General features: G+C 36.6%; 1 long non-coding RNA gene and 1 gene segment (V, D, J or C); one reads left to right on the forward strand and one right to left on the reverse strand.

Annotated features, from left to right (window-relative positions):
- Window positions 1-10,168, forward strand: part of LOC127506925 (uncharacterized) — a 69,413-nt gene extending 59,245 nt beyond the window's left edge. The window contains exon 3 of the long non-coding RNA XR_007928142.1: window positions 10,142-10,168. This is a non-coding gene — a long non-coding RNA (uncharacterized LOC127506925). The remainder of the gene's footprint in view (window positions 1-10,141) is intronic.
- Window positions 1-13,346, reverse strand: part of LOC127506802 (immunoglobulin kappa light chain-like) — a 339,850-nt gene extending 326,504 nt beyond the window's left edge. The window contains 1 exon segment of the V gene segment in view: window positions 13,283-13,346. Coding sequence covers window positions 13,283-13,331 — 49 coding nt within the window.
- Window positions 13,347-14,519: the final 1,173 nt, after the last annotated feature.

A 14,519-nucleotide genomic window follows, 5' to 3' on the forward strand; every position in this document is an offset into this window, starting at 1 on the left:
GACCACTGGATACCTGGCGTTTCTTTAAACCAATTAAAAAGTTCCTGGGCAGCATATATGCCCCAATGGACACAATCTTCATTTGTATTCCAAAGATGAATGAAGGTCTTACGGGTGTAGCACGACATGAGGGTGAGTAATAAATGACATTATTTTCATTTTTGGGTGAACTAACCCTTTAAATCATAAAACATAGAATCCAGAAAAATATGATGGAAAACAGAATGGGGCCCTAAATTAAAAGGCAACTTACTCTGTGGAGTTTAACTGTAAATAATTTGTTTGCATTTGTTCTCAAGTTCTAACAAATATGTAGAATTTCCTTCCCCATTAATGGTATTTGATTATCGTGATAAATATCGCTATCGTATGATATGGATAAAAGTATTGTGACAATATTTTTGGCCATATCGCCCAGCTCAATTTTTGAATCATGAATCATTTGTGTCGGTCAATAATAATCGAATTAAATGCACTCACTGGTGCTGCCATTGTAGCATTCTAGTGTGCTGTGGTAGAAGATACATTAAACAACTACATTAAGTGTTTGAAGTGATTAAACAGACTATTGACCTTGTCACGAATGTGGCTCCCTCGCCTCCTCCTCCGCACCACCGGAGGGAGCCATCACCCGAATATTGACTGTTCCCATTCGGACTACGTTTCCCATAGGCCCTCATTCCTGGGACTGATTGCGCACACACCTGCACCCCATCACGCTCACACTATTTAAGCCGCGCACACACACACACTCACCGCGAAGTCTTGATTTGCCCCGGTGATCATTTCTGAGCGTTTTCCTGTGGATTGTTTATTCTGTTACTGTTGGACTGTTTACCCGTTGTGATTCTCTGCTGCCTGCCCTGAACTGCGCCTGTTTACTGGACTGTGTTTGCTTGCCGCCTGCCCTGATCTCTGCCTGTGACCCGATACTGTTTGTCTGCCGCCTGCCTCGACCATTGCCTGTTCCTGTGTATGTCTTTGCCTTTGCCCCTGTCTGCCTTGGTGTTTATTCTAAATAAAGCTGCAAATGGATCCCCATTCTGCCGACCCATCATTACAGACCTACCCTTACTGATGTGGATGCACCTGTCTGGAAATTACTCAGTTTTAACCATCAAATGTTTTAGGAATTTGTTTTGTGTTCCTTAGTAATTTTCTTTTTCCTCCTTTTAACCCAATGATGAACAGGTGATGACAGGGATGAATACTGGTCAAAAAGGAGAATGACCTTCCCCAATAAAGATCACTGATGTGACCGTGCTTTTAAAGGAGAAGATTGTTCTGGACAATGGATGGGGATGTTGCGTGCCTTTGCTGAGCTGATGGAGCTTCTTCATGACTGGACATCAGTTATACTAAGGAGGTCATGAAAATTGGCAGTGACGCGTGTTCTGTATGTATTCATGGACTCAACGAACTTTTAGCATATAATCTGACAAATGTTCAATGCTTGTTCATTGTTGTTTAGTGGAGGAATTCACACACTCATTCAAGCTCACATTCTTTCACATGTATACTTGCCTCAGAGAACTCTATAACTAACAAATGTTCTAATGTCAGTGTTAATGTTGTGGTTTAGTTTGTAAAAAAAAAAAAAAAAAAATTTAGTCATGTTAACTTGTGTTAGTTAGTAAAACTCTTATAATATAGCTCCATATTTTAGGCAACAATAGAGATTTTAGATAATTATTACCAAGTAGTTTTGTAAACAACTTAAGGTTATGGATTTATAGTTATAAGTTTGAAATTGAGTGAACTTTGGAAGTTAACTTGTTACCTTTGTTTGCTTGAATAAATTATTGCAATATTTAATACAATTACTTAAAGTTGAAACCAGTGAATAATTTTATAGTGTAGTGTTTTCGTTGGTGGTGGATAATATGCAAAAAAAAAAAAGTCTTATTTGGTCATTTATATTCATCACTGTTCACTGAATTGTGAAAAACAATTTAATTTATCTGTATAACTGTGTGGCTGTTGATTTGCAATTCTTTTCTGATTTTCATCTCACATGCATGTTGTTACTTTTGACCACGTTTGCCCTTGTTCTTGTTTTTAATACATTTTTACCTTTTGTTAGTCATTCTGTGTGTACAAGTGATTTTATAATGTCTAAGATTTCTGGGTTTAATTAAAAACCCATTTGGGTTAATTTAAATACTGCAATGTAGTCATTTTACACCAAAATTTAGGTTACAAAAAACAACCCAGCGCTGGGTTCGTCCCTTTTTGAATTTGAAATTGTCTATTATCTGATCTTCTGTTGGAGTATTAATACTTAATGTAGCATTCCCGGCTGAACAGATGCGATTTACTCTCAGGAACTGATGTTTATAAAGAACTTAAATTTCCAAAAACAAGAGCTCAATAAAAACAAACAAACAAACAATATTAGACATCTGCCTGCTAATTGTATACAAATATCCATAAACCTATAAACGAATACACATGTGACAATAAATCACATTTTAGTATACAGGCTAATGTAATAACCTATATGATTTCATGAATTGTTTTAATTACAACAATCTCCCTTTAGAGTGCGATGTTAACTACATTATATGAAACACCTGGGTTAACAATGAATTAATTTTGGTAAAACTGACTCAATTTAGAGAGAAAAACATAAATTATATAAAATTACCAAATAAAGTGCTGATTTAATGTAAACAATCTATTTGGAGTGTAAATCAAGAGAAACACTGACGAGGCAATACTACACTGTGCATAACAACATTAGCAAATAAAAGAGATCAATAAAATAAACACTTCAAAGTCCTTCAAAGTTTACCACACAACATAAAATTAAAACGGTACCTTGTGCCCTTCAGCCAGGAGCTAAGATGTAGAAAGAAACCTTTTTAAACAAACATTTGTACAGTGTGTACCCAAAAGTTCATCCTTTCTCTGGTAACATTAAATCAGAATGACGCTTCGCGTAAAAAGTGCGCCAATGTACACACAGGGTGCCGCTGCACTTCCTTTTCCAGACTTCAAAATAAAGGCATGTGTGGTAAAAAATGTAAACACTAAAGTATGCAGTATGCAGTGAGAATTATTAGTCAACCAAAACAAACAAAAGTTTTTTTTTTTTTTTTTTTTTAGTAACATTTTCAATAATAAAGTCCTTTCTTGTGAAAGCCTTTCTCAGGTATTCTATGGCAACACTGCCCTCTATGGTTGGAGGTAAAGATGACAGCCTACTTCAGAGATTGGGAATTTAATGGTCATTTACACTTAATGACATTTTAATGAAAAGTTCAATTTATACCACTGAAAAAAAGTGGTCAGAAAAATATTCGTGTGGGCCATTTTGCAAAAATGAAGCAACAAAAATAAAGCAACAAACAAATAAATAAACCTCACGAGGGAGGAAACCCAAACTCCTCGCAACTGAGGGGGACAACCAGTCCCCCCATCCCAAATGGAAGTGAACAAAATAGAGTAAAACACCTTTTGAAAGTAACTTAATACTTCAAGTCAAGTCACCTTTATTTATATAGTGCTTTTTACAATGCACATTGTGTCAAAGCAGCTTTACAGTGATGACAGGTAAATAATTTTGGCTGCACAGCAGCTCTTAAAGAAAATGGTGTTATTGTCCAGCTTAAGTAAATTCATTATTGATTCATTCCATTGTAAAAATCAATAGTTATTAATGTAGTTTGCATAGAATGGTGTCAATGCAGGCAGATCAAAAACATTGTTGAATATCAAGTGTCCCCAACTAAGCAAGCCAGAGGTGACAGTGGCAAAGAACCCAAACTCCAACAGGTGACATCCGGTGCCAAACAAAATCTTCCCATCTAGAGTGCCCCCAGTGAATCTCAGCCATTTCCAGCCCTGGTTACAAGTATACCTCTTCTGTGTGTGAGATGTGTTTATTAAGAAAATAGTTTATTAAGAAAGACGCTACAAGTCTGTTGTTTTAAGCATTTATTGAGATCATGCTGGTAGAATAGAGAAAAAAAAAACATGTATTATGAAGAGCTTTGCTAAATAAAGTAGAAAAGCAGGTAATTACCGTTAGATGATGTCTTGCAAGACGAGACACGGGAGACGTCTGAGAACAAAGGAGGCAAAAGGCTTTATATAGACGAGTCCTGAAAAAATTCCTGGAGCTCATGACACCTCAAGACTTAAGTTATGAGGGGAAATCCAAAGAAGATGACCTCAAGAGGTCAGATTGTCTAGAAAAGGCTGAAATGTGAAGATTACTGCAGATGCTGCTTCGTGACCACCTGAAGAGCTTCTCCGACACCAGAACTATTGCTGATATTGCCTTGACCGAAGAACTTTTTAATATGTTTACTTTATTTAATACTTGTATAGAGTGTTTGTAGAATATCTGTACTGCTAGAAATGAACAGTCACAAGAACAAAAACTGACGCTCGTGAAATGGCGTCGAAAAATGAAGGTAGGCCTACATATAACAGATCTACGTCATGACTTTACTTTTCTAATCATTATCCAAATTAAAACAAAAACGTAAAAATATTTCCACTGAAGCTATATTAAGGTGATGTAACTTGTCCTCTATGAAATCAGAAGAGAAGGAAATGTTAGGGCTGGGCAATCAAACGACAATTATGATGTTATATAGGTACGGAAAGAAGCAGGGTCGTTTCCTTAATTTTGTTCAGGAAAAAAGACTGAAAAATGATTTTACTGAAGTTTACTCATGCATATTTTGATGGATTTTTGTATTGTTATAAATGTTCTGAATATTGTACCTCAGATGTGTGAAATGTTCACCTGTTTGCAAGTGTTTGTCATGTTCTGGTTTCTACGACTTTACCTCAGGAGGAGAAATCTGCCTTTATTTGAAAGAAATAAAGATTTGACATTTATCCTGATGATTATCAATATCCACTGATATGAAATATATGTCGCCCAGCTCTAGTTTAATTCATTTAAAGATTCAGTGACTTTGTTGTGTTCAATGATGTTCATGGTAACACTTTACAATAAGGTTCATGGCCGCCGCTGTGTAATTTTTCTTCCGGTAAAAACTATGGCGGAGTCCAGAAGCAAGTCGTTTTGTGTGCCTCAGTGTAGCAATTCAAAACAAAAACAACCTTACATTCAGGGAAGTTGTCGTCTGAAGGTTGGTGTAGTTCCCATTCGTCATTTTCAGTCGAACAATTTTTATGTACCACCTCAAAAGCAGTCTGCATTCAAGAGATCCAGCGCTCGACAAGGAGTAGATGTGCGTGCCCCGAAGACTATGAATGTCAATAGCGTAAATATTTGGGTACTTCAGGAGTCAGAACCTGAAAACATTGTATAATATTCAGTTATCATTATGAACTTGAAAAATATTATGCGAATTTGTATGCTAACGAAGAATAAGACAATAAAATACTTGTTATATTACTTTTCAAATGTATTATATTATATAATACTATTGTGTTTTTTGCAACTGTACACATTATATACACTGTTGGTTTTTTAGAGCTGCTTTGCAGCAGATTTAAAGTGTTTGCATCTCTGAATTCACTGTTTATTCTTGTAACGGTGCTTTGAAAAAAATCAGTATTGTATAAAGTGCTACAAGTAACTTGAGTAGTTTCATGTTTTTTTTTCTTTTCATTTCTTTATTTAACCTTGTTTGTCATTTTGTAGGTGCACTGGATGAAGCCTTGGAATACATAGCAGAGCTGGAGGCTAGGCTAAAGAGAATTTCACTGGAGACACCAACTACTTTTAGTAGGTTTTGTGTGTCTGATCACACAATCTGCTACTACGCCAGGTTTCCCTCACAAGAAGTTTTTTAGATCTTCTGGGAGTCTGTTCGTCCATCTGCCACAAACCTTGTGTACTGGACAAAAGCAGAGGATGGGTAAAGAAGCTTCCCCAACACCAAGTCCTGCACGGAAAATCCAGCTCATGGATGAGCTCTTCATGTACTGCTGCCGTGAAGCTGCTGGCCTTATGGAGAGAGTAATTGCTGACATCTTTAGTGTAAGCATGGCCACAGTAAGCAGGACAGTCATCACCTGGGCAAATTATCTGTACTTTGTTTTAGGCTCGGTATGGGCTTTTCAGTCTCCCTGTTTGATTGGTCACATGATCTGGACTGGAACACACCAGTTTCACTTCTGCTGACAATGTCATGATGAAAATATATATGAAAATGTCATGAAAATCATTGAAAAATCCATGATCACAAATCAAGAGTCTTTCTGACAGTAATTGTGTAAGAATGTAAATCTTCCTGTGGCTCAAATGGAAAGCATCACGTCCAGACAGCAGAAGTGACTGAATTCAGTCTGTTCAGTTTGATTGACAGGGATCATATATTACACCTAAAACATGATGATCATATCAAACACTGACTCATTCTCTTCGTAAACACAAGATTGATGTTGATTTAGATGATCTAGTGTTATTAGTGTTTGTCTGTGATCAGTGTTGTGTGTGATTGTGTTTATGAGCAGCTGCAGTATCTCTCAGCTGTATCAGTGCATCACTGTGACGTCTGACTGACCGAGGTTTTTGTACCACTCTTTATCACTGTGTGAACACATATTTACTGTTGATAGAGTGTGCACTCTGACAGTAATAATCTCCTGTATCTTCAGTCTGGACTCCACTGATGGTCAGAGTGAAATCAGTTCTGGATCCACTGCCACTGAATCTAGATGGAGTGTTTGAAACTCTTTGGTTTGCAGAATGAATCATGAGTTTAGGAGCTTCTCCAGGTTTCTGCTGGTACCAGGCCATACAAGTATATGAACCTACACAGGCATTGCTCACTACTGTGTTTGTTTTGCAGTTTATAGTGACTGATTCACCAATCTGAACCGTTTTTACAGAAGGAGTCTGAGTCACAGTCACCTGTCCACTGAAACCTGTTAGAAAAAGCAGGATATTTGTATAAGATTCACTGTTAAAGATATTATTATATTTAGCATGAAATTTTGTTTAAACATTTACCTTGAATACACACACAGAGAGTCCAGATGAAGAAGGTGATTGTGTTCATTGTTGTTCTTTTGTCTTGTGTGATGATGAAGATTGTGTTCTGTTCTGCTCTCAGTCATGAAGTGTTAAACTCACAGCACTATAAACACTCTCAGAGCACTGAAGCATGTGTGACAATGCAAAGAAGTGGGCAGGATTTACAACAGACAAACTAATATACACTAGAGTTACAGAATGATCATTTACATTCTGACTAATGTTAGTTTTAATTAATTCAGTAGTTTTATTTTTATTCTGACACTGAGACACTGAGGATGAGCAGATGAACGTCCATCTCTGTGTCCATATTCAGTCATGTGACCATCATCACTGCTACACTTCCACTAGATGAACCTCCATCACTAAAGTAAGATCATAAACCATGAGTCTGTTCAGAAAGTATCAGGACTGATTGTGAATCTCTAATCAGAGTTCATGGTGTCACTCCATCTATCATGAAGCCTCATGTGTGTCTGAAATCATCAAATGGAGAAGAAACAGGCTGATAAAGATGGAGACATATTAGAGCTTGTTCATGTTTCATGATCTTGTGTGGAGATTCATAATGAGTCCAGATACTTTTATAACAGACCTGAATATGAAAACATGCTTGACTGTGTAGAACATGCAAAATACCTTTTATATTTTCATTGTTGACACTTTCTATTGATATAGTTGTGGAAAATATGCAATTGTCCTGTTACAAGTATACCTCTTCTGTGTGTGAGATGTGTGTTTATTAAGATAATTGTTTATTAAGAAAAACAATACAACTGTTTTGTAAAAAGCATTTATTAAGATAGTTTATTAAGAAAGACACTACAAGTCTGTTGTTTTAAACATTTATTAAGATCATGCTGGTAGAATAGAGAGAAAAACTTGTATTATGAAGAGCTTTGCTAAATAAAGTAGAAAAGCAGGTAATTACCGTTAGATGATGTCTTGCAAGACGAGACATGGGAGACGTCTGAGAACAAAGGAGGCAAAAGGCTTTATATAGACGAGTCCTGAAAAAATTCCTGGAGCTCATGACACCTCAAGACTTAAGTTATGAGGGGAAATCCAAAGAAGATGACCTCAAGAGGTCAGATTGTCTAGAAAAGGCTGAAATGTGAAGATTACAGCAGATGCTGCTTTGTGACCAGCTGAAGAGCTTCTCCAACACCAGAACTATTGCTGATATTGCCTTGAACAAACAACTTTTTAATATGTGTACTAGTGTTGTAGTCAAGACCACCTAAACTGAGACCAAGTCGAGACCAAGACCAGACTAGCACTCCTCAAATTCATCTGAAAGATCCACATTTACTGCCTGAGAAATGTCTTATTTTAAATCAATAATTACAATTAGAATAATAAGACATTATATAGAGCTGTTACCAATCAATTGAAATCACTAACAACAAAATTCATCTTTACACTGCAGAGGTGGAACAGAAGTTGCATCTGAATTGATACAATTACAAATGCATAAATAATGTTGAGATTTAATGTTTTAAAAATAACATTTTGTTTATTGAACATTTGTAAAAAAAAAAAAAAAAAATCTATATCACGTTTGCAATTGTGCTCATGTTTGTGAAAACAGCCCTCTTTCTTGTGATATTGTTTAATTATGTCATATGTCATAATATAAATATCAAGTATAAATATTCAAGTACTTTTTTGTAAACATATCTTGAATTTTGTGGGCATTTGTATTAATTTTGGTGACATTTTTGACACAATCCTTTGTTGATTTCTGACCCGACACAACAGTAACAAAATAAATGAAATTAGAAATAAGTTATTGATTGAATCTGAAGCAGGAAATTTTACATCCAATCAAATTAATGATGTTAACAAAGAAATCAGACAATGCAACAGCAATTTAGTGATATCCCCGCAGTTGTGGTCTTGACCGGTCTTGAAATAAAATCCCGAGTCCTTTTAGTCTGAGATCAAGACAAGACCAAAACCTTCAAAAACTGGTCCTAAGACCGGTCTCGAGTACTACAACACTAATGTGTACTTTATTTAATACTGTTTGTAGAACACCTGTACTGCTAGAAATACTAATTGTATTGGTAACACTTTAGAATACTGATCCTTCATTAATTGTGGGATGTTTGGAAATATGTTGGGAATGATGTGGATAGTGTAATTCTGTTTATTTCTGTGTTTGTGTGTCAGTGTGTGTCGTGTTGTTAAGCACTTCTGTGGATGTATTTATGTATGACACCAGTGTCAAAGACAAATTTCTGCTCCGTGACAAACAGAATGAACAATAAAGTTAACTTAAGCTCAGATCATTTGGCCTTGTACGAATTTAAATGGACTTTTTCAGACTTTGGCAAATCTGAGCAAAGTTTGAGACGATGTTGAGACATATTTGAGGAGAGCAACCCAGTCTCTGACAGTAAATCATTCAGTGGTGTGAGATTTGAAGATGTGGCTTACATTCACTGTTGAAGAGTTGAGCTTGAGAACATGTTTGGATTGAATTCAGAACATTGAATATAATTTACAGAGAAACTCAAGTGAACATCATGTGGAACAGAGAGATGATGAAAAACACTGAGAGTGAAGATGGAGAAGAGACAAACACAACAGAAGAGATCCACAATCTCTACATACAACAAATGAAAACATCACTACAATCATCCTATAAAAAAAAATATAAAAATGTAATTAAATTATGACAATCATATTATTAAACTGGTTTTGGCAATCAGTCCTTACTATGAAACACTAATAAAACAATAACAGTCCTTACTGGAATAAAAGCCATGATCACATCAACAAAATATTCATGTTATATTCAAAAATACTGATGAGCTTCAAACAGATTTATGTTTATTTAGATGATCTAGTGTTATTAGTGTTTGTCTGTGATCAGTGTTGTGTGTGATTGTGTTGAATGAGCAGCTGCAGTATCTCTCAGCTGTATCAGTGCATCACTGTGACGTCTGACTGACCGAGGTTTTTGTACCACTCTTTATCACTGTGTGAACACATGTTTACTGTTGATATAGTGGTAACTCTGACAGTAATAATCTCCTGTATCTTCAGTCTGGACTCCACTGATGGTCAGAGTGAAATCACTGCCAGATCCACTGCCACTGAATCTAGATGGAGTTCCAGTATAACGGCTTGTTGCATCATATATGAGGAGTTTAGGAGCTTCTCCAGGTTTCTGTAAGTACCAGTATAAACGATTACTACTATACACTGCACTGCTGGTTTTACAGTTTATTCTGACTTCTTGTCCTGGTTGAACTGCTGTTATTGATGGACTCTGAGTTACAGTGTACTGTCCTCTACACTCTGAGAGAAAGAACAAGAAAAAAAAAAAAAAATTATTTAAAATTATAAACATTTAATATTTCAAGAGAATAATTGTAGAGCTGCGTTACACAAACCTTGAGCAAACAGTGTGAGAGTCCAGATGAAGAAGGTGATTGTGTTCATTGTTGTTCTTTTGTCTTGTGTGATGATGAAGATTGTGTTCTGTTCTGCTCTCAGTCATGAAGTGTTAAACTCACAGCACTATAAACACTCTCAGAGCACTGAAGCATGTGTGACAATGCAAAGTGACTCTTGATATTTAAATCATTATCCGGAAGACTGCAGCTCACTCTCAAAGACATTTCAAAGACAATTCCCAAAATAAACATAGAATTGATAAAGAATTGACAAGCTTGAAATACAATGTTTATAAAGTCTGATTTAACTTCTTGTTTCTCATTGATAGTCTGTTTAAAAATCCAAATGTTCTGAAAAATCCAGCATAAACCAGCATGAATGTCATGTTGGTCCAGACTGGTTTAGTGCTGGTCTAACTGGTCAAGAAAAACTGTGCTGGTGTAGCTGGTCCACAGCACTCCCACTTCCCATGCTAGCCCTATACCAAAATCTATTTAAAATACATTTATTTCAAACTAAGTATCCTTCAGATCCGTTAACATATTTATTGACACATCACTTATTGATAACTTAATGATATAAAATTATAATTAAACTTTATTTGGAGCATTTCTTTATTGCACAATGCATTTCCCTTTCGAAAGGGAACTCAACACTGCGTTTTACCGCATATGGGGAACATCACTCGTGAACCGGTGTCTTAAAGCAATGTATCAAATCCCGCCAATCCTATTGGCCGGCGACAGCCTATGACGTCATCAAGACGCGACCCGGAAGTATAAAGGAGCCGCCAGTATAAAGTATAAAGGAGCAGCAGTCAGTATCTTTTCGTCTTTCAGGACTGTTTTGTCTGATCTCGATTACTTCAAATCCGGTAAGAATGTTTTATTATGCCTAACAAACGTTTCAGAATGTGTGTCCACCCGTGTCCCAGGTGTTTGACACTCAGTGACACACACAATCTGTGTGTTTTTCTCCCATATGAAAAAGTGTTGGTAAAAATATCTGTGATTCTTTTATGTTACTACAGAATATTATAAGGGACATATATGCGGCAAAAAACGCATATACAAATTGCATAATATTTGTTGTATTTTCAATCCTATATGTCATATATGTCCCACATATTTAACTAAAGTCTTACAGATTTTCATGATGTAAAAACAGGAAAATAATGCAAATTTAATAGGCCTATGAATGTCCACCATATCTCTTAAGATAAGTTCACTCATGCTCTTGATCTTATCTTGTCCTAAGTGGAGTCCTACACCTGTCAATCACAGTCATATAATGTATAATCATAGACTTTCAATCTTAGATGAAACACATATAAACTACACGCAAGCACATATTTTAATTACAAAATTAACATTTTAATTACAAAACTAATTAATTTGATTAACGTCTTAACGTGGGATGACACTTGGTGACTTTAGTCGCATTAGCTCTGTGAACACAAAAATCATGGACATGATTCAGATATGTTAAAGGGTCAGGAAAAAGTCACACTTTGCTCCTTCACCGTTAAAAATGACCGCCATAAGAAAATTAATGGGAAATATGAAAAAATACGAAAGCTCTGAGAATCTTTTGGTGGTACAAACTACAAATCAACCACTGTGCAGAAAAAAAGTGCACAGCAATGAAGGGGTGACGCTCTAAAATGTGCAAAACAGATACATCCACCCCACTAGTGTGACTATAAAACAGAGCAAGTTTTTGCAAATGTGAAATAATCAAGAATTCAGCCACTATGCAGGAAAAAAAAACACAGCAAGTAAGAAGTTCACACACACACACACACACACACACACAAATGAACTGGTGTGGTTGTAACAATTATGGTAACACTGAGCCAAAAGACTCAAATAAGAGGTTGAAATCAGATCTGATTCTGACCCAGATTGATTGATGTAACTCGGGTAACCCAGGCTACTAGTAAAGAGAAAAAAAAGTTAAGAAAAGGAAAAAAATTCTAGAAGAAAAAGAGATTCATCCAATCACTGATCGTGCTGCAGTGAGAGACACCCTTAACAGCCAATAGTAGCGGCGCATTCATAAGTCCCGCCCACTGGTCGCGCCGGCGCTGTTTTCAGCGTGAGCAGATGAGAGAGAGAGAGAGAGAGAGAGAGAGAGAGAGAGAGAGAGATCAGCACAGACCCTTTCTCCAAAAAATACATTAATCTAACTGGAAATGTGATTGAGTGCACTGAAAGTGGAGCTTTTGAAGTCGATGCGTCAGCCTGAAGTGTTGAAGAGACGGAGAGAGAGAGAGAGAGAGAGAGAGAGAGAGCGGATCCCGGAGTGTTGAACTGTGAGTAATCTTCCTTTTGTGAATAAAGATATGATTCTGTTTTGCTTTAGTGAGTGAAATTCCAGATATTAATACTAATATAATGTAAATGACATGTCGAAGTTACTAAAATGATTAGTTATGAGCCGTTTTGAGTAGGCCGCGTGCACACAGCGCGAGCTGAACTGATTAGCACATGGGCTAAAGCTACCGCGTGTAAACATGAGTGATATATGAGTGTCAGTGTGTTTAATAACTGCCTATTAATGTTTAATTTGATTGTGTCAATTTGAGATATTCATATGATTTATGTAAATGTCTGAATCTAGATGGAGTTCCTGACTGGAGGCTGTTTATATAATAAATCAGGAGTTTAGGAGCTTCTCCAGGTTTCTGCTGATACCAGGCTAAGTAGCTGCTGTATATTCCTACATCTATATGACACTCTATTGTAGCTGTTTGACCCTGTTGGACAGTTTTAACATTAGGTTGAGTCAGAGTCACTCCTCTGGATTCTGAAGAAGATAAAAGAAAAACAATTAGTGTTTAAAACTACTACCATCATATACTTTTACAAGAACACCAAAACCAGAGTCAGTTTTCATCAGTCTTACCTTGAGCAAACAGTGTGAGAGTCCAGATGAAGAAGGTGATTTTGTTCATTGTTGTTCTTTTGTCTTGTGTGATGATGAAGATTGTGTTCTGTTCTGCTCTCAGTCATGAAGTGTTAAACTCACAGCACTATAAACACTCTCAGAGCACTGAAGCATGTGTGACAATGCAAAGTGACTCTCTCTATTTAAATCTTCACCCTGAAGACTGTAGATCAGTCACAAAGACATTTCAAAGACAATTCCCAAAATAAACATTCCATTGCATGGTATTCCAAGGAGAAGCAGGTTTGAAATTCATTGTCAATGTGTTTTCTCTCACCCAGCATTCATATGTGAAGTCTATGGACCCCTAAAGGGAACATGGGACAAACAAATATGAGATGGAAGGAATAACAATGCTTTTGCGTTACCCCGAGAAATTTTGCATTCGCTCACAAAACCTTCTGAGCTGTTTGCAGGCGAATGCAAAAGCATTGACTTTTTTTTTTTTTTTTTTTTTTCTCCCATCATATTTTGTTTTCCTTCACCATGTCCCTTTAGGGGCTCCAAAGAATTGACAAGCTTGAAATACAATGTTTATAAAGTCTGATTTAACTTCTTGTTTCTCATTGATATTCTGGTTAAAGGATTATAACAAAAAGACAAAAGTTGTATCTGTTATATTTTAATAAAATTCAACCCCTGGGATATTAGGTGCCCAAAGTTGATGAAACACTCATAAATAAATGACACAGAATAAGCATATTGTATCTTCTCTTCTCTTCCCAAAGCCAAACCTGCTCCTGAAGGGCCTGTAGAGTTCAGCTCCACGTCTACACTATCACTGACTTGTGCTGGAGGGGCGACAGATAAGAAAGTGGGACTCTAATGGTGACAAAGTCCAGTTTCTGCTCTGACAATTCACCCATTCCTGAATTATGAGGAAAGTATATTAATATCACCTCCATACTTAATGCATTGGAGGAAGGTGACAGATAAGAGAGTGGGACGATAATGTCAACTCACCCTGCTGAAAAATCCAGCATAAACCAGCATGAATGCCATGTTGGTCCAGACTGGTTTAGTCCTGGTCTAACTGGTCAAGAAAAACTGCTGGTGTAGCTGGTCCACAGCACTCCCACTTCCCATGCTGGCCCTATCCACCTTATTCCTGACTAGCCTACTGCGTTACAAATTATGGGTTGCACTTCCGGTTTGGGGAACTTCCGTTTAAAAAGACTGAAATTAATCGTTTCAA

The sequence above is a fragment of the Ctenopharyngodon idella genome, chromosome 24 (assembly GCF_019924925.1).
Source record: "Ctenopharyngodon idella isolate HZGC_01 chromosome 24, HZGC01, whole genome shotgun sequence".
NCBI classification, from domain to species: Eukaryota; Metazoa; Chordata; class Actinopteri; order Cypriniformes; family Xenocyprididae; genus Ctenopharyngodon; species Ctenopharyngodon idella.